General features: G+C 42.0%; 1 protein-coding gene across 2 annotated transcripts in view; it reads right to left on the minus strand.

The window, feature by feature from the left end:
* LOC311131280 (spectrin beta chain, non-erythrocytic 1) overlaps positions 1-21540 on the minus strand; it is a 113328-nt gene that overhangs the window by 40085 nt on the left and 51703 nt on the right. For both annotated transcript variants that reach the window (XM_084164168.1, XM_084164169.1), the window contains 10 exons: positions 17904-18055; positions 8132-8305; positions 5842-5936; positions 5107-5187; positions 4538-4653; positions 3997-4109; positions 3467-3654; positions 2746-2863; positions 2032-2190; positions 811-1113 (listed from right to left, as the gene is read on the minus strand). In XM_084164168.1, coding sequence (XP_084020294.1) covers positions 811-1113; positions 2032-2190; positions 2746-2863; positions 3467-3654; positions 3997-4109; positions 4538-4653; positions 5107-5187; positions 5842-5936; positions 8132-8305; positions 17904-18055 — 1499 coding nt within the window. The remainder of the gene's footprint in view (positions 1-810; positions 1114-2031; positions 2191-2745; positions 2864-3466; positions 3655-3996; positions 4110-4537; positions 4654-5106; positions 5188-5841; positions 5937-8131; positions 8306-17903; positions 18056-21540) is intronic.

The raw sequence follows: 21540 nt of genomic DNA on the forward strand, positions 1-21540 counted from the left end.
TTACTTTCGTGCACTTTGAAACGCAATATGAGTATTTATTTCAAGGTGAGGAGAGGAAACTTTTGGAAACTTTTGTAATTTAGATTAAATCAATTCCAAATCAACCTCTACCACCAACTCCCTAGCGACTCCTGTAAACCTAAGAGGATTCGATAGGTGGAAGCAATATGTCCTCTGTAGCTCAGCTGGTAGAGCACGGCGCTTGTAACGCCAGGGTAGTGGGTTCGATCCCCAGGACCACCCATACACAAAAATGTATGCACGCATGACTGTAAGTCGCTTTGGATAAAAGTGTCTGCTAAGTGGCATATTATATTATTATTATAATTCCACCCAGCCAATCAGATAGGCAAGATGACATAGTGCCAACCCAATCCTCTTGTATCTACAGGAGTGACTAGGGCCGAGGTTCAGGTGTGCCGATTTGGAATTATTCTGCATTGGACTGACATATTCCAGTTAGTTTCACCATTGATACTGCTTAAAATTATAATTTAGAAGAGGGACGGTTCATTAGGGTAACATTATCTGACAAGGTAACAGACTGATACGACACCCCCTACCGGAAATTTCACACAAGATAAATACATTCCGTTTGCAATTCTAACATGTGAAATTACTTGAAATGATTTGTTTCCAATACATTTTAAATGTGTTCAGGTGTTAGTGAAAGCAGGGTAGATGGGGTAGAATGCATTTTGAACAATTACATTTCTGTTACAATCAAAATAAAATGTGAATTGTACATTTTGTCTTTCCAACACGGTTTTAAACGTACATTTTCAGAAGGGTCCCCTCTCCCTATATTACCTTCATTTCGTCCATCCAGTCCATGATGTAAAGCATCTCCTGGAAGACCCTCTGCAGACCCAGGTTCATCTCCAGGCGCTGGCGCCTCGCCTTCAGAAGCTCCAGCAGGTACTCCCACAGCCGGATCACGTTGTCCTTGCGCGCTGCGATGCGTTTCATGTCGTGGTACTTCTCTGCCTCCAGCTCCTTGGCGACGGACACCACGGCCTGCACACGCTCCTCGTACGCTGTAATATCCGTCTCGATGGCCTCATGCTTCTTGGTGGCCGCGTCCACCGCCGGGAGGTCGAAGCCAAAGTTGTCCTGCGAGATGTGATGGGAAAGGAATAGATTAAAATACAATACAATACAATACTGTTAGGATATACTGTATGGTTGGCAACATACAGGCATACATGGAAGACATACTCTTTATTTCTGTAATGTTATCGTCTTTACAATTTGAAAATGACATAAAATACTATGTTTCCTTTAAAGGGGCAAGCAGCTGTTGCTACATCCATTTTTGGATTTATACATTAATGATATATACCCATTGATTCTTAAAGAATATAATTTATCAATGCCTCATGAGATTATTTCAACTGTCACACCCCATCAGAACCCAAAATACAAGATTGTTTTGCTCCAATGTTTGTAAACATTGTAAATGTAAACAAACACTGTATAGCCTCAAAACATGGTTAAAACGATAATTTGTGATATCATGAATGGTCAAGCCTTGCATCCATAGCTCTGTCTATAGCCCATCCCTCAGGTTATTACCAAAACAGAGGCGGGGTGTCCACTTTGTTATTGTTTCAACTGCAGATTGGCCCTGAATTCAGTTTGACAAAAGTAGGAAAGCAAATGAAATGCACCGTTTACATCTGCAGCACTTCATCTTAATGTGCTACAGAGATGCTGCCATACCAGTGAATGTGAAGCTTGCATTCCATTGAAAGTGGTGCAAAACTGTGAGAAAACAAAGGCTGAGACATTTGTATTGACAACGATGTGGTAAAGTACTGTATTTTGTGTAAATAGGAGGTAAAATGTCACAATTGCTTTTTATAATTATTATTTGTGTGCATGTGTGTGTGTGTGCGCGTGTGTGTCAATGGCTGTGCGACAAGCCGTTGGATTTCGCTTAGCCAGTTGTCCCTCATGGCTACTTTGAGTGTTTGTGTGAGTATGTGCATACATATGCATGTGTGTTTGTGCGCAAGCATTTGTTTTTACCTGTGAGACGAGGCGCTGGTTCTCACTCAGCCAGGTCTCCCTCATGGCAGCCTTGCGGTCAAAGCGGCGAGCCAGCTGCTCCAGTTTCTCCTGTCGAATCAGCTCCGTCCTCAGAGCCAGCTCCCGCTCATGCTCCGCTTTCTCCAGTCTCTCCCAGGTCTACCACACATTATTGAGTCAGGTATATCATAAGGACAAGACAGACCAACATGAACGTCGGACGTCATTTTTCTGTTCATTTCTAGACTATTTCTAGACTATTCTACATATTGAATTGCCACCATTTGCCACCAGTCTGTCTTGTCCCTTACACATACACAATATGCCAATGGTGGATTCAACTCTTTCATAATCTCACAGTTTTATGTCCGGATGCAAAATGTATGAGTTGGCTGAATTACTCCTATTGTAATAATTATACCATAGTAAAACTCATACTTACTATTAATAATACTACCACACACCAAAGAAAGACTACCAAACACCATGACACAGACAAACAGGAGAGAGAGATAGTGAACAACCTGATGTTCCATTAAGACAAAACATTGGTCAAGGAGTAGGGTAACTTTGTCCCTAGACCCTGATCTTGAGTCAGTTTAGCATTTTTGCCACTAATGGTAAAGATTAGGATTGAGGGAAGGGAAACCGATCCTTCATCTGTACCTAGGGAAACTTCACCCTAAAGCGTTCGTCAGAGACTACAGGCATCACCTTGTTAATGTCAGAGATGAGTTTGCCCTCCCTGGGCATGTAGACTTTCTGATTGTTGGCCCTCATCTTGCTCTGGATGGTAAACAGAAGTACCTCCAGGTTGCCCTTCTCAGTAAACCTGATCGATAAAAAGATAAATGGTTTTGGGGGAGTGATATTTTGACAGTGTAAAAAAAGCTATTGTCTAAACACATCGCATCACCTGAAGTTCTCAGGGTTGCACTTATTTCAATGCATTTTTGGAATGCAACAGTCATGTCTTATTTCTGCATCGTTACATACTAAACATGCATACATTATCGCTTCAATTCATGGACATAGCAGAACGAAACATTTTGAAGGAAATTCCACTACAAGCAGGAGAGAGGCGTGCACCCAGAATGTTAGGTATTGTGCCATTCATTTAACATAAGGACTTTAAATTTTTGTTTTAGGTAGTGAAATGAATTTTTCATTAACATATTGGTTTAGATGTTTGGAACAAAGAATTTGTGATGTTCAGGGAATGTCACAGGAACATTAACCAAAAAAGGGGTCAGGGAATGGCAAGATAACTGGACAATGTTATACCTTGAGTAAATATTACAGACATTTACAAATATTCTTAAGATGGTCTTAAAGCTGAAGATTGCCCATCTTGTCAGATCTCCATAGATGCATAGGGGGTGCATTGGGGTATAGGGGTTGATTTGGGATTGGGTGCTGGCGGGGGGGCACTCACTTAGGGGGTTTCTCGACTGTGCGGTATGTGTTGAAGGCTTGAAGTTGCTGCTGCACCCCGTTTAAAGAGTTGGCAAACTTGCGATTGTTGAGGATGATGATGGTCTGCTCGATCCACTCCAGCAGGTCTGAGGCCAGAGACTCGTACTTCTCAATCATCTTCTCTGTCTCAATGGCATTGTCCAGTACCTTGCGGAACAAAGAGGACACACATGTCAAGCTCTGGCCAGAAATGTCCAGACCTGGGTTCATATAGTATTTGTTTTCTTTCAAACAATTAAGAGTGTTTAGTGGGGCCTTCCTGAAGTGCCAGATTGACTGAGTTTGCACTTTTGGTACTATTCCATTGGTTTCATGACGCCAGAAAAGCTCAATCTAGTACAGCTTGAAAGTTGTTGTTTTTAATACTATTTGAATCCAAATATGAAAAGCTCTTACTCTGCCCCGAACAACTGAGGCAACTTGTTGACAACAGCCCCACAAACAAACATTGAATTTGAGATAATACATTGAGAATAAACGCTGAGTCACCTTCCCAATGCGTTTCCCCTCCACTTTCAGCGCCTTCATTTTGGAGAAGTAGTGGTAGTATGTCACCACGTATGTGATGACGGACTTCTCATCGGGATGGTCAACACTGATATCTGTGAAGCAAAAATTACATTTCTGATTGGTTAATACAATTTGTAAGTCACAGCGACGATGATTTGGAACTTTTAAAAAAAATCTTAAAAGGAGATCTCCTTTCGTATTTCATTATTTTGTATGACAGGGCAGTGGGAAGGTTAAGCAGGTGATACGCTGATAGAAAGTGGAAAGTGGCAGACAGGGCTCAAATCCCCATCGCCAGGGGGTATAGGTAGTCTGGAGTCTGCAGCACTATCCCTAGACCAGACTCTGGCACCTACAGTACTTTATGCATTCCAGTTAAGAATTATTACAATTTTATTACGTTTATTTGGACAACAAAAACATAAGTCACAGTACACTGAGAAATGATGCGTTACACCAGATTTAGCTATTTTCCATATGCACTCCTCTACTACATTGAAGAGCATAGTCCAGAACTCACCCTCTGGGTCCAGGAGCTTGGTAAGCCCCAGATGCTGCTCAGCCAGGTTGAAGGCATTCTGCAGGTTGTGGTGGGCATTGGACTTTTTCAGCTTGTCAAAGTCAATCAGGTCTGGCCTATACACAAGAAAAAGCATCATACCACAGCACCAGTTATACAGTATAGAAACCAAAGAATCACAAGGTAAATACACAGATGTAATTTACCTGTTGAAATGTTATAATTAAATAGTTATGATCAGATATCTCAACGATTCAACACAATTATACCAAATAATGTACAGTAGTGCATCAATAAATCCCAAAGACACCAAAAAGTAATTATTTGGACATTATTGTAAATAAGAAAATAAATAGTCATAAATGAGGGGGATTGGAGGTGGGATAAAAAAGTATATATTGGGTCATTACATGTGACCATATTAAGTAAATAGCAGACTGTCACATAAATCACAAAGGATAATTGGTCTGAGTTACATGAGAAAAATGATCTGAATTATGTTAGGAATGTTGTAAAATGTGACCCACAAGGGCATGAAGGATAGTTGATCAAACAGAATCATTTGTTACCTGTGCTTATGGATGAGGGCGTTGAAAGCCATGCCGTCTCGCCAACTGGTGCTGAAGTTGTGAATGTTCACGTTTGGATATCTACAAAGAACAACAGATATGACGATTTGTTCAATGTTCAAATTCATTCCCTAAGCAATTTCTATATAATTCAAGATGTACAGTGGGGAAAAAAAGTATTTAGTCAGCCACCAATTGTGCAAGTTCTCCCACTTAAAAAGATGAGAGAGGCCTGTCATTTTCATCATAGGTACACGTCAACTATGACAGACAAATTGAGAAAAAAAAATCTTATTTTCCACCATAATTTGCAAATAAATTCATTAAAAATCCTACAATGTGATTTTCTGTATTTTTTTTCCTCATTTTGTCTGTCATAGTTGACGTGTACCTATGATGAAAATTACAGGCCTCTCTCATCTTTTTAAGTGGGAGAACTTGCACAATTGGTGACTGACTAAATACTTTTTTTCCCCACTGTAGATCTGCTTCTGGCATTTCTTTACTGACTTGTTCTGAAAGTAAAAAGTCCAGTTACGTCATTAGCTATCTACACCATATTTTCTGTAAATGAAAAGCCCCAATGGTGTTGCTGTTTAAATAAATGTATAATTATCTTGAGGATTGTTTAAGTCAAGTGGGAGAACTGAGAGCTGTAATGTACATGACCCAAGTTTAAGTATTTCAAATCTCGAAGAAACGTGTCTGAACGCATGGTGACAGTCAATCACTCACCCAGCAGTCTTCATCTGGCACCAGAGGAGCAGGGCGTCCTTTGCTGATCTCTTCTCCTTGTTGTCTCCATCAGTCTCAACACTGATGTCCTGGATCTGTCACACAGACAATGATACAACAGAACCGTGAACAGTGTCAAATCAAATCAAAAATCTAATTTTGTCACATGCGTCGAATACAACAGGTGTAGACTTTACCGTAAAATGCTTACTTACGAGCCCTTTCCCAACAATGCAGAGTTAAAAGTAAGAAAATGTGATTTTTTAAAATAAATAGTAACACAATAAAATAACAATAACAAGGCTATGTACAAGGAGTACTAGTACCGAGTCAATGTGCTGGGGGTACGAGGTAGTTGAGAAGATTGAGGTAATATGTAAATATAAGTAGGGCTAAAAGTAACTAGGCGATCAGGATAGATAATAAACAGAGTAGCGGCAGCGTGTGGGAAGAGTGTGAAACTATGTGAATGTGTGTGAGCATATGTAGTGTGTGTGTGTATGTGTATGTTGAGAGTGTCAGTGTAGTATGGGGGAGGCCATCGGGTTGTGTTGCGCTGTCCGTTATATATGTTGCAAAGACTTATCCATCACCCAATTGAAAACCTAGAATAGCATTTCTAGCAAATCATTTCTCCCCACCACACCGCTGCATCAGACATACAGTTCCTTTTTCCACATTTTGTTACGTTACAGCCTTATTCTAAAATGGATTAACTTGTTTATCCCCTCATCAATCTACACACTATACCCCAAAATGACAAAGCAAAAATAGTTTTTTTTTTTTTTTTTAATTCTTGCAGATTTATTAAAAATAAAAAACTATGACATTTACATAAGTATTCAGACCCTTTACTCAGCACCTTGTCGAAGCACTTTTGGCAGCGATTACAGCCTTGAGTCTTTTTGGGTATGACGCTACAAGCTTTGCACACCTGTATTTAGGGAGTTTCTCCCATTCTTCTCTGCAGATCCTCTCAAGCTCTGTCAGATTGGATGGGGAGCGTTGCTGCACAGCTATTTTCAGGTCTCTCCAGAGATGTTCGATCGGATTCAAGTCTGGGCTCTGGCTGGGCCACTCAAGGACATTCAGAGACTTGTCCCGAGAACACTCCTGCGTTGTCTTGGCTGTGTGCTTAGGGTTGTTGTCCGGTTGGAAGGTGAACCTTCGCCCCAGTCTGAGGTCCTGAAGCTCTGGAGCAGGTTTTCATCAAGGATCTCTCTGTACTTTGCTCCGTTCATCTTTTCCTCGATCCTGACTAGTCTCCCAGTCCCTGCCACTGAAAAACATCCCCACAGCATGATGCTGCCACCACCATGCTTCACCATAGGGATGGTGGCAGGTTTCTTCCAGATGTAACGCTTAGCATTCAGGCCAAAGAGTTTTATCTTGGGTTCATCAGAACAGAGAATCTTTTTTCTCATGGTCTGAGAGTCTTTAGGTGCCTTTTGGCAAACTCCAAGCGGGATTTCATGTGCCTTTTACTGAGGAGTGGCTTCCGTCTGGCCACTCTACCATAAAGGCATGATTGGTGGAGTGCTGCAGAGATGGTTGTCCTTCTGGAAGGTTATCCCATCTCCACAGAGGAACTCTGGAGCTTTGTAAGATTGACCATCAGGTTCTTGGTCACCTCCCTGACCAAGGCTCTTCTCTCCCGATTGCTCAGTTTGGCCAGGCGGCCAGCTCTAGGAAGAGTCTTGGTGTTTCCAAACTTCTTCCATTTAAGAATGATGGAGGCCACTGTGTTCTTGGGGACCTTCCATGCTGCAGACATTTTTTGGTACCCTTCCCCAGATCTGTGCCTCGACCCAATCCTGTCTCGGAGCTCTACAGACAATTCCTTCGACCTCATGGCTTGGTCTTTGCTCTGACATGCACTGTCAACTGTGGGACCTTATATAGACAGGTGTGTGCCTTTCCAAATCATGTCCAATCAATTGAATTTAGCAAAGGTGGACTCCAATCAAGTTGTAGAAACATCACAAGGATGATCAATGGAAACAGGATGCACCTGAGCTCAATTTCGAGTCTTTATAGCAAAGGGTCTGAATACTTATGGAAATCAGGTATTTCTGTTTTTAATTTTTTAATAAATTAGCAAACATTTCTAAAAACCTGTTCTCACTTTGTCATTATGGGGTATTGTGTGTAGATTGATAAGGATTTGTATTTATTTAATCCATTTTAGAATAAGGCAGTAACTTAACAAAATGTGGAAAAAGTCAAGGGGGCTGAATACTTTCCGAATGCACTGTACGTTTCATGCGTTTTGGTTTGAAGACTCCCTTACCTGGAACCTGAGAATGATGGTCCAGATGAGGCCCAGGGTGAGGCGGTGATTGCCGTCAACGATGTCATGTGAGCCCATGTTTTCCAGGTGGACCCTCTGCTCCTTGAGGAACTGCAGGGCCTTGTCCACATTCTCCAGGCAGTGGATACGCATCCGTCCCCTGGTGGGCTTGGGCTGGGGAAACAGGACAGGACATAGAACACAAGAGTTTTACACAGGTTTTTATTTACATTTTAGTCATTTAGCAGACACTCATATCCAGAGCAACTTACAATCGGTTGAGAGTCACCGTAGGTAAAAAAAAACAAGTTGGTGACACTTTATTTATTGTTATAAGCATGCACAGTATGAGCCCTTACACAGCCTAATTATAAGGCTTCCCCAAAAAATGATAGGTTCATACATGCCCATGACTCCATCATCATGCATTATACCTGTTGGCTTAAAGTTAAAGGGATAGTTCACCCATATAAAAAAAATATACAAAATTACACATTGGTTTTCAGTTTATGGACAAGGTATGACAGCCATCCATGCTTTGGTTAAGTTTCCCTGTCACTGTTTCCACATGCTAATGTTTTACTATTTGTGGCAGAAATCCCATTCAAGTCATGATACCGATATTAGCATTTTTCGCACATCAAGTCCAAATCATCCAAAAGTATCTCAAATTGATTGTGAGGATAATATCGGTCCCATGACTTGAATGGGATTTGTGCCACAAATGCTAAAACGCATGTGGAAACAGTGCCAGGGAAACTAAACCAAAGCATTGATTGCTGTCATACATTTTTTTACATTTGACATTTTAGTGATTTAGCAGACGCTCTTATCCAGAGCGACTCATTGGCATTAATATGGAGTTGGTCCCCGCTTTGCTACTATAACAGCCTCCACTCTTCTGTGAAGGCTTTCCACTAGATGTTGGAACATTGCTCCGGGGACTTGCTTCCATTCAGCCACAAGAGCATTAGTGAGGTCGGGCACTGATGTTGGTCGATTAGGCCTGGCTCGCAGTCGGCTATTCAATTAATCCCAAAGGTGTTCGATGGGGTTGACGTCAGGGCTCTGTGCAGGTCAGTCAAGTTCTTCCACACCGATCTCGACAAACCATTTCGCTTTGTGCACGGGGGCATTGTCATTCTGAAACAGGAAAGGGCCTTCCCCAAACTGTTGCCACAAAGTTGGAAGCACAGAATCGTCTAGAATGTCATTGTATGCTGTAGCGTTAAGATTTCCCTTCAGTCGAACTAAGGGGCTTAGCCTGAACCATGAAAAACAGCCCCAGACCACTCCTCCACAAAACTTTACAGTTGGCACTATGCATTGGGGCAGGTAGCGTTCTCCTGGCATCTGCCAAACCCAGATTCGTCCGTCGGACTGCCAGATGGTGAAGTGTGATTCATCACTCCAGAGAAAGCGTTTCCACTGCTCCAGAGTCTAATGTCGGTGAGCTTTACACCACTCCAGCCAACGCTTGACATTGCGCATGATGATCTTAGGCTTGTGTGCAGCTGCTCGGCCATGGAAACCCATTTCATGAATCTTCCGACGAACAGTTCTTGTGCTGACGTTTCTTTCAGAAGCAGTTTGGAACTGTGAGGCAGTGTTGCAACCGAGGACAGACGATTTTTATGCGCTTCAGCATTCAGCAGTCCCGTTCTGTGAGCTTGTGTGGCCTACCACTTCGCGGCTGAGCCGTTGTTGCTCCTAGACATTTCCACTTCACAATAACAGCACTTACAGTTGACCGGGGCAGCATTAGCAGGGCAGAAATTTGACAAACTGACTTGTTGGAAAGGTGCCATCCTATGATGGTGCCACGTTGAAAGTCACTGATCTCTTCAGTAAGGTCATTCTACTGCCAATGTTTGTCTATGGAGATTGCATGGCTGTGTGTTCGATTTTATACACCTGTCAGCAACGGGTGTGGCTGAAATAGCCGAATCCACTAATTTGAAGGGGTGTCCACAAAACTTTTGTATATACTGTATAGTGTATCACACTTTTACAATTGCCTGGTCGTCTACATGAAATCAAAAGTGCAATCATGTTTGCAAATTCAACCGGACAAAAAAATAAGATTACATAAAAAAAGGAACAGATCCTTAATATGCCATTTAGCATTTCACTTCACCTTGCTTTTGCCAATGTATGTTGAGCTACATTATGTAACCCTCCCAGTCAATGATTAGCAGACCTGGTCAAATACATACAGTGGGGAGAACAAGTATTTGATACACTGCCGATTTTGCAGGTTTTCCTACTTACAAAGCATGTAGAGGTCTGTAATTTTTATCATAGGTACACTTCAACTGTGAGAGACGGAATCTAAAACAAAAATCCAGAAAATCACATTGTATGATTTTTAAGTAATTAATTTGTATTTTATTGCATGACATAAGTATTTGATACATCAGAAAAGCAGAACTTAATATTTGGTACAGAAACCTTTGTTTGCAATTACAGAGATCATACGTTTCCTGTAGGTCTTGACCAGGTTTGCACACACTGCAGCAGGGATTTTGGCCCACTCCTCCATACAGACCTTCTCCAGATCCTTTAGGTTTCGGGGCTGTCGCTGGGCAATATGGACTTTCAGCTCCCTCCAAAGATTTTCTATTGGGTTCAGGTCTGGAGACTGGCTAGGCCACTCCAGGACCTTGAGATCCTTCTTACAGAGCCACTCCTTAGTTGCCCTGGCTGTGTGTTTCGGGTCGTTGTCATGCTGGAAGACCCAGCCACGACCCCATCTTCAATGCTCTTACTGAGGGAAGGAGGTTGTTGGACAAGATCTCGCGATACTCCCCTCAATACGGTGCAGTCGTCCTGTCCCCTTTGCAGAAAAGCATCCCCAAAGAATGATGTTTCCACCTCCATGCTTCACGGTTGGGATGGTGTTCTTGGGGTTGTACTCATCCTTCTTCTTCCTCCAAACATGGCGAGTGGAATTTAGACCAAAAAGCTATATTTTTGTCTCATCAGACCACATGACCTTCTCCCATTCCTCCTCTGGATCATCCAGATGGTCATTGGCAAACTTCAGACGGGCCTGGACATGCGCTGGCTTGAGCAGGGGGACCTTGCGTGCGCTGCAGGATTTTAATCCATGACGGCGTAGTGTGTTACTAATGGTTTTCTTTGAGACTGTGGTCCCAGCTCTCTTCAGGTCATTGACCAGGTCCTGCCATGTAGTTCTGGGCTGATCCCTCACCTTCCTCATGATCATTGATGCCCCACGAGGTGAGATCTTGCATGGAGCCCCAGACCGTGGGTGATTGACCGTCATCTTGAACTTCTTCCATTTTCTAATAATTACGCCAACAGTTGTTGCCTTCTCACCAAGCTGCTTGCCTATTGCCAACAGATCCACAGATGATGCAATCTCTATCGCACTCCACACTGCCCTTTCCCACCTGGACAAGAGGAACACCTACGTGAGAATGCTATTAATTGACTACAGCTCAGCATTCAACACCATAGTGCCCTCTAAGCTCATCACTAAGCTAAGGATCCTGGGACTAAACACCTCCCTCTGCAACTGGATCCTGGACTTCCTGACGGGCCGCCCCCAGGTGGTAAGGGTAGGTAACAACACATCTGCCACACTGATCCTCAACACGGGGGCCCCTCAGGGGTGCGTGCTCAGTCCCCTCCTGTACTCTCTGTTCACCCATGACTGCATGGCCATGCACGACTCCAACACCATCATTAAGTTTGCCGACGACACAACAGTGGTAGGCCTGATCACCGACAATGATGACACAGCCTATAGGGAGGAGGTCAGAGATCTGGCCGTGTGGTGCCAGGACAACAACCTCTCCCTCAACGTGACCAAGACAAAGGAGATGATTGTGGACTACAGGAAAAAAAAGAGGACTGAGCACGCCCCCATTCTCATCGACGGGGCTGTAGTGGAACAGGTTGAGAGCTTCAAGTTCCTTGGTGTCCACATCACCAACGAACTATCATGGTCCAAACACACCAAGACAGTCGTGAAGAGGGCACGACAAAGCCTATTCCCCCTCAGGAGACTAAAAAGATTTGGCATGGGTCCTCAGATCCTCAAAAAATTATACAGCTGCACCATCGAGAGCATCCTGACTGGTTGCATCACCGCCTGGTATGGCAACTGCTTGGCCTCCGACCGCAAGGCACTACAGAGGGTAGTGCGTACGGCCCAGTACATCACTGGGGCAAAGCTTCCTGCCATCCAGGACCTCTATACCAGGCGGTGTCAGAGGAAGGCCCTCAAAATTGTCAAAGACTCCAGCCACCCTAGTCATAGACTGTTCTCTCTGCTACCGCACGGCAAGCGGTACCGGAGTGCCAAGTCTAGGTCCAAAAGACTTCTCAACAGCTTCTACCCCCAAGCCATAAGACTCCTGAACAGCTAATCATGGCTACCCGGACTATTTGCACGGCCCCCCCACCCCATCCTTTTTACGCTGCTGCTACTCTGCTAAGTATTTATGCATAGTCACTTTAACTCTACCCACATGTACATATTACCTCAACTACCTCAACTAGCCGGTGCCCCCGCACATTGACTCTGCAACGGTACCCCCCTGTATATATAGCCTCCCTACTGTCACTTTATTTTACTTCTGCTCTTTTTTTTCTCAACACTTTTTTTGTTGTTGTTTTATTCTTACTTTTTTTGTTTAAAATAAATGCACTGTTGGTTAAGGGCTGTAAGTAAGCATTTCACTGTAATGTCTGCACCTGTTGTATTCGGCGCATGTGACCAATAAAATTTGATTTGATTTGATTTGATTTGATTGTCCTGTAGCCCTCCCAGCCTTGTGCAGGTCTACAATTGTATCCCTGATGTCCTTACACAGCTCTCTGGTCTTGGCCATTGTGGAGAGGTTGGAGTCTGTTTGATTGAGTGTGTGGACAGGTGTCTTTTATACAGGTAACGAGTTCAAACAGGTGCAGTTAATACAGGTAATGAGTGGAGAACAGGAGGGCTTCTTAAAGAAAAACTAACAGGTCAGTGAGAGCCGGAATTCTTACTGGTTGGTAGGTGATCAAATACTTATGTCATGCAATAAAATGCAAATTAATTACTTAAAAATCATACAATGTGATTATCTGGATTTTTTAGATTCCGTCTCTCACAGTTGAAGTGTACCTATGATAAAGATTACAGACCTCTACATGCTTTGTAAGTAGGAAAACCTGCAAAATCGGCAGTGTATCAAATACTTGTTCTCCCCACTGTATGTAAAATACTTTCAAGCTGTGTTTGATTTATTTTGAGCTGTACAACGGAACCAACGCTAGTCCTAAAAGTGCAAACTCAAATCTAAATCAAGTTTAAGTATATGACATATGTATTTGACCAAGGTCTTATGATTAGAAAGGTTTTATATACACAACATGCCACTTCTTCACTCTCTTAAAAACAGAGGGTGTAGCTGACTATTTCAGTCTGTTGAAAGTGAATGAGTAACCCGGCAATAAAGCAGCCCTCTGATGTGTGTGGAGACTTTACACTGAGGTGTGGTTTTGGAGGAGCAGAAGAGGGGGGACTAGGCCTTTGTGCAGCGAGGGGGAAGTCAACCCTATTCAATCAAAACCGCTATCTGGGTAAATAAATAATTTGCTGGAAGCAGGCACGTTTGGATTCAACTACTCAGCAAAACTGAGTCAACAGTGTAAAACAAAAACATAACTGCATAATTAATTTAAAATACAGTACTGTACATGCCTAGTTTTTCACTGTGTTGAAAGAAGAAAATGTATCCTCAAAAACTGATGACTGGTTTGGATTGAAGAATGAAAAAACTTACTTACTGTATCTTAACACCATTTGATTGACACCCAAGTGAGAATGAAAGCAAAATCCCTATTCAACTCCTATTGCTGAGTCAGTCAACACAATACACTGCTGACCTCTAAGGCATGTGTGTGTGTGTGTGTCTGTATCTCTGTGTGTGTACATGTACATCTGAGTGTGTGTGTCTGCCTGCTGAGCCCCCTGCAGACACACTGGCATGTGGTGCAGCTCTTTGAGATGCAGATTTACACTCTGTCGGAGCCGGGAGTGCAGCGCCAGCCAAGTAGCAATGACATAAGCACTTTTCTACCAGACCATGACATCATGTACAGGAAGCCTCATTCCTACAGTCTGTACAGGTTCACTTCACCATTGCTGAAAGATGACGTACAAAATGTGGGTAGACCATGGCTTGCATTTTATATGCAATTTATGTACGTACAAACACAGCTGGGTATTCTACCTTTTAGCAGATGTTCTTATCCAGAGCAACTAGGGATAAGTGCCGTGCTCAAAGGGACATCAACATATTTTTCACCAAGTCAGCTCAGGGATTCGAACCAGTGACCTTTCGATTGCTAGCCCAACGCTCTTAATCACTAGGCTACCTGCCGCCCTGCTAGGCACATTCTGTATGTATAGCATCTTGAATTATGTCATAACAAAAAAATGCTAGGTATTGACAAAAAGATATTCAGCGCTTATGAGCAGTGATGTACTGGTAAAAACATAGGTGGGTAAACTCTGATCGCTGTAAATAAAGTAGCACTCCCTATATTTTCAATGCATTTTTCCACAGTAGGTGGGTAAACGCTCGCACAAAAATTAAAAAAGGTGTGTAAATGACATTTAGGTGTATTTACCCTCCACTAAACCAATTCTTCTCAGTGCTTATTAGTATGTGTATGATCTTTTTACTAGTTCCCATATCATGACACCTGAAGACACACATAACAGGGTCAGAAGAACACTGGCATGTGACCTATGCAAGTCAGATCATCTTCCTATGTGTTGCACAATATCCTTGTAACCTAATATGGTACCAGACCTGGGTTCAAATTGTATTTAAAATTTTTCAAATACCTGGAGTTTTTGCTTGAGCCTGCCTGCAGTGCCATATGGGTGGGGTTTGCACCTTTGGGACTATTCCATTGGTTACATTGCGCCAGGAAAGCTCAGTCAAGCACAGCTTAAGTATTTGAACAATTCCAAATACTATTTGGTCCCATGCCTCTACCTGGCAAATAGCTGTTACCTGCAGTGCCTAAACTCAAATCGAGTTACACATTGACCAGGAAAGTGAAAAATGAAACCTGGCACAAGACGTGCCCAGAGGAACTCATTCATGTCAAGGAGACCTTTTTCTCAGGAGGAAATGCAAAAATAGGAGTTGGGGATTACAACTGCCAAGTACCATAATACAATACAATACAATACAAAAGGGAAAGCCCTTTGAGTTTTGAACATCATCTGCTGTTCATAATTACACATGTGGATCACCCCAACAGCCACATGCCATAAAGCCCTCAAACTCAACTCTGGACCTCAAAGACAGTTCCACTGCATTTTTTCATTGTTCCCCTCTAATCAGTGATGTAGCTCAGTTGGTAGAGCATGGCGTTTGCAACGACAGGGTTGTGTGTTCGATTTATTTTTTAATTAATGTATGCACTCACTAACTGTAAGTCGCTCTGGATAAGAGCGTCTGCTAAATGACGTAAATGTAAATGTAATCAGGTACTGATTTAGACCAGGGACATCAGGTGTGTGCAATTAATTATCGGGTATAACAGAAAACCAGCAGGCTCCAGACCTCATAGGGTAAGAGTTGAAGACCCCTGCCATAGAGTATCCTTGGTAGATTTCATTATGGGATGTGCCTTGTTGGGTATTTGCCAATAGAGTTAGATATCTTATCGGGAGCCTTGTATGTGATAGCAAGCCTGGACAACGGACCCTTTAATGATACGTGGCTCTGACCATATGGACATCTTTTCCTGACATCAGCAAAAAATGAATCCCAGGCAGCCCACCTGCTTCAACTCTTTAGTAAGATACTATATTCAGGTGAAAGCTATGATCCCTTATTGATGTCACTTGTTAAATCCACTTAAATCAGTGTAGATGAAGGGGAGGAGACTGGTTAAAGAATGATTTTTAAGCCTTGAGACAATTGAGACATGGATTGCGTATGTATGCCATTCAGAGGGAGAAGGGGAAAGACAAAATATTTAAGTGCCTTTGAACGGGGCATGGTAGTAGGTGCCAGGCGCACCAGTTTGAGTGTGTCAAGAACTGCAACGCTGCTGGGTTTTTCACACTCAACAGTTTCCCGTGTGTATCAAGAATGGTCCACCACCCATAGGACATCCTGCCAACTTGACACAACTGTGGGAAGCATTGGAGTCAACATGGGCCAGCTTTCGACACCCTGATGAATTGAGACTGTTCTGAGAGCAAATGCGGGTGCAACTCAATATTAGGAAGGTGTTACTAATGTTTTGTACACTCAGTGTACACTGTGGATGTTTAGTTACTGATTGTTAAATATGTCTTGAATGTTGGCTGTATGGTTCATATACTGTACATATACTGTATGATCCAATATTCATAAACCACACAAAAAATATATCCATGTGGGGAAGTGTGCCCCTTTCCATCAAATTAGGTATTTTCTGGACAATATTTTTGTCAATTTAGGCCAGTGACCCCCTTTAGCTCAAGAGCATCCCCAGAGGCAACGTTCCATGAAATAATTGCATCAGTTATATAAGGTGTATCACATGGATACAAGTTTTTTTTTTCCACATGCATGACCTTTTCTCAAGACAGTCTTAAAAAAGTGTTAGGTGAAGGGGATGGCCTTTCTTTTGGACAATTTCAGTGTAATGCATCCCTGGCGTCAAACATTTTGGATATACCGTTAGTATGTATCAAGGGTCGTTCCACCAATTCGGTGCCTTTTGAAAAGTGTAACTTAGCCCCAAAACACGTTTTATTTCACAAAATGTTTACATTCTGTCATAAAGAGCATATGTTCAACTTCATAAAAAACAAGTTTTCCCATCTCAAGAGGTAAAAAAAAGAAGAAGATATATATATATATATATATATATATATATATATATAGCAATGCCTATTAAGTGCCAGAAATGTAACAGGGTTGGCTATTTCATCTTAAATCAGCCATAAATCTCCTTGTGACAGGGGGACTGGAAGCTTGTTGTGTGCAACAGGGAGTGGCAATTGAAAGCAAACTTCACCCAAAAATTGTTATTGTTAAAACTTGTCTAGCCTGTCTATCTATGGGAAACAGGGTTGGGAAACAGGGCTCGACCCGCTCAGTTTTCCACCACAAAACCCCAGAAAATTGCCAAAAAGAGTACAACCAGCTCAAAGCTTTTCCACTATCATTTGACAATTAGATGTTCAATGTTCTTTTGAAAAAAAATTGGGAAAATAAATAGTTTAACCTTATTAAAACGAGTGTTCAGTTCATGTAACAGGGTTGACCTTAAAATGAGGGACATATGTAAATGAATCAGTAATCACAAGAAATAAATAATAATCTTCAGAAATGACTTTGTCAAAACAACAAAATAACTAAGGCTTTACAATGATGGTGAAACTTGGAGAAATGTTGGGGTTAAGTGGGTTAAAATCTTCCTAGAAGTGACAAGGTTGACGGAGGGACATGTCAAAATGCTGAATTTTGGCACTTTAGCAAGTCTTTATTCATATTAATTAAATTATTCAGATTTATTGAATTCTGCATGTGGTCTATATTAAAGGGCACTTCATTTAATATAACAGGCTTTTAAAATGCAATATAAGTGAACAACTGCTACTTAAAATATCAACAACCCTCAAGCATCTCAGAGTAGAAGTGCTGATCTAGGACCAGGTCCTCCCTGTTCATGTAATCTTATTCATTGTGATCTAAAAGGCTAAACTGATCCATACAGGCCCGTGTAGCACGGTACTCACCAGTTTCTCCCCAGACAGCACCTCCAGCAGTTTGATGAGCATGCGTCCATCACTCAGGTCCCTGTACAGGTCGGTGATGCGGCAGGACACCCGGGAGAGGTGAGAGTTCACCCATTTGGTGAAGGTCTTCTTCTGCACCGCTTCGCGCTCATCTGGAAAGAAAAGAAGAGAGGGAATATAATTAAGAAACAAGTAATAAAGAGAAGCTATGTCAAAGTGATATGTCATTCAATTAATTGAAGTGAATTCCTGATGATGGATAAGCAGAGTTGGGGTAAAATAAAAATACATTTTAGCAGACGCGCTTATCCAGAGCGATTTACAGGAGCTTACAAGGGTCTTGCTCAAGTGCACATAGACAGATTTTTTACCTAGTCGGCTCAGTGTTTCGAACCAGTGACCTTTTGGTTAGTGGCCCAACACTCTAAACCGCTAGGCTACCTGCTGCCTTATGTCTGCCAAATTAGCAGTGTTGGGGAGTAGTGAACTACAGGTAGTTCAACTAGTAATTAAACTACTTTTTGCAGTAGCTTGGTGGTAGATTAACTAAGTTAAAATCTTGGTAGTGTTTGCAGTAGTTAATTACTTTTTGGCCATGTAACCGTGTAGCTAACTACTGGAACTACACACCACTTTTTTTGGCAAAAAGAGAAGAAAATATGTGTGAAATAGGCAAGATTCCTTATTCTCACTTGAAACATAGTTTTTGTGTTTAAAAGAGTGATCAGTTCTTGCAATTTGTAATCTATGACATTTAAGATTTAGATATGATATTTTTCCCAAAGTAGCTTCGATGTAGTGAACTACTTTTTCAAAGTAGCTTTAGTTAAGTAAAGTAAGGCTGTGGAAGATAATAATGCTGGAACAAGACATTGAAGTATACAGTAGATAACAGCTCACACTGTCCCTATACAGCCTGGTCTTTTCATTTCAAGTCTGAAATACTATAGAGCAGTGATCTACCTAATCAACTATTGTAATCATCCCATGATCAACTGAATCAGTTTTTTTAGTGCTGGGCTAAAACATATTTAAAATGTGTACTCCCTGGGTCCTCAAGGAATAGATTGAAAATATCAATAAGCTTGTAAGACTGCCATTCAGATGTAACACTTTTTACCTAAACAAAATAAATACTGTGTAGCCAAGTATTGTGGCAAATGATGGAACCCATGTGTTGTTGTATACAGTAACAGTACTGATACTCATTGTATAATTGTGTCATAGGAGAGGTTTTTGTCACTGTGGGTGATTGGCCTGCTTTGTCATATGCAACTCATCAACCTTTCATGATCCAGATATTAAAACAACTAGAGTGGATTGGGACTGGTGGCCTTGCCTCTTCAGACCTATTGCAGAATTTCTTACGGCTTCCTCTCCTGGTCTCTCCATCTCCTCTGAGATGAAGGAAATGGACAGGTGAACGCAAATGCTTGATAGGGGGGTCGACCATATTGCTGTCATCTGTTCTGGGTTCTCAGGACAGTGCACATGAAAGTGAGCAGACAAAGGGAGAAAGCCACTGCAGACTAATGAGATACAGGCATAGCTACAACATGTAAAAAAACGTGGAAGTGGGAGCTGGGGCTATCCTGTTTATGTTCGGGGCCATAGACAGGACCAATGCTCCACCCTCTGGCTCGGAGTTCATATCCATGAACACAAGGCGGGTTTATTTATAATCCTCCCCAATTTTCCTGTTATTGCATTCCTTATCCCTGCAAAGACGTAAGCATCTGATTTGATTGTTGGTTTGACACAAGGCGGAATGAGAGCGATGACCTCGCCGCACGCAGGGCTGGCTGTACCTTGCAATGTACTCTCCAAATCCAAGGCCCTCTTGACTTTTTTGTTATGAGTGATTTATTTGACATGTTTGACAATCTTGCCGAAGAATAACAATTGGAGAAGGTCGAACCTATTCCTCACATCCCCCCATCCCGGCCACACAAAACATATCATATCACATATATCAACATATGAAATAAAAAGGTATCCTTTGATTATAAACACTATTCATTTGGAATCGACCGCTCAGTTAATAATGAACCCTGACCACAATTGTACTGTGTATGACTTCACTAACTAGACTCAGAGCCAACTTCCTGCCTGCTGCCCTACCCCTCGGGGGTAGAACCAGCTATCATCACACGAGGCTGCTGAGGAGAGGACAGCTCATAATAATGGCTGGAAAGGAGCGAATGGAACGGCATGGAAACATGTGTTTGATGTATTTCATAACATTCCACTTATTCCGCTCAAGCCATTACCACGAGCCCATCCTCCCCAATTAAGGTGCCACCAACCTCAATTAAGCATCCAAACCCATTTCTGTGCCATTATTGCAACATAGTAACATCACCACAAGTGTCACAGTGGTACATGCTAGTGGGGATTTTTTAAAGGAGTCTCCTGTGAGACCGGAGGACAAGACAGAGCTGGACAGAACAATAGAGGCAGTGTTCCTCTCCTCCACCACTGCCCTAGCTCAACTCCGGGGAGGGCTAGCTAGAGGAATGTTGCACTAGCATCTGGTCTTATCGTTAGGTAAACACATAGGTCCCGTACTATTAACACAGTTTGAAGAGTGAGTTTTAGCTGTTTAACAACAAAAGAACTGACGGCAATAAAGACAATTTTAGGTTGTTCATTTAAACAAGGCTGCGTCAGGCAGTTTGTCATTTTTCAAAGACCTTGGGTCGATGGGAAGATTATAACAGTATCTCGAAGGGCCAAGTAGGGGGAAATGGTTAAGAGAAATACATAATCTATTACAGTTGAAGTCGGAAGTTTACATACACTTAGGTTGGAGTCATTAAAACTTGTTTTTCAACCACTCCACTAATTTCTTGGTAACAAACTATAGTTTTGGCAACTCGGTTAGGACATCTACTTTTTGCATGACACAAGTAATTTTTCCAACAACTGTTTACAGACAGATTATTTCAATTAAAATTCACTGTATCACAATTCCAGTGGGTCAGAAGTTTACATATTCACTAAGTTGACTGTGCCTTTAAACAGCTTGGAATATTCCAGAAAATGATGTCATGGCTTTAGAAGCTTCTGATAGGCTAATTGACATAATTTGAGTCAATTGGAGGTGTACCTGTGGATGTATTTCAAGGCCTACCTTCAAACTCAGTGCCTCTTTGCTTGACATCATGGGAAAATCAAAAGAAATCAGCCAAGACCTCAGAAAAACAATTGTAGACCTCCACAAGTCTGGTTCATCCTTGGGAGCAATTTCCAAACGCCTGAAGGTACCACGTTCATCTGTCCAAACAATAGTATGCAAGTATAAACACCATGGGACCACACAGCCGTCATTCCGCTCAGGAAGGAGACGCTTTCTGTCTCCTACAGATGAACGTACTTTGGTGCAAAAAGTGCAAATCAATCCCAGAACATCAGCAAAGGACCTTGTGAAGATGCTGGAGGAAACAGGTACTAAAGTATCTACAGTGGGGGAAAAAAGTATTTAGTCAGCCACCAATTGTGCAAGTTCTCCCACTTAAAAAGATGAGAGAGGCCTGTAATTTTCATGATATGTACACGTCAAATATGACAGACAAAATAAGAAAAAAAAATCCAGAAAAATCACATTGTAGGATTTTTTATGAATTTATTTGCAAAT

This window comes from Coregonus lavaretus (assembly GCF_964263955.1).
Source record: "Coregonus lavaretus genome assembly, chromosome: 6".
NCBI lineage: Eukaryota > Metazoa > Chordata > Actinopteri > Salmoniformes > Salmonidae > Coregonus > Coregonus lavaretus.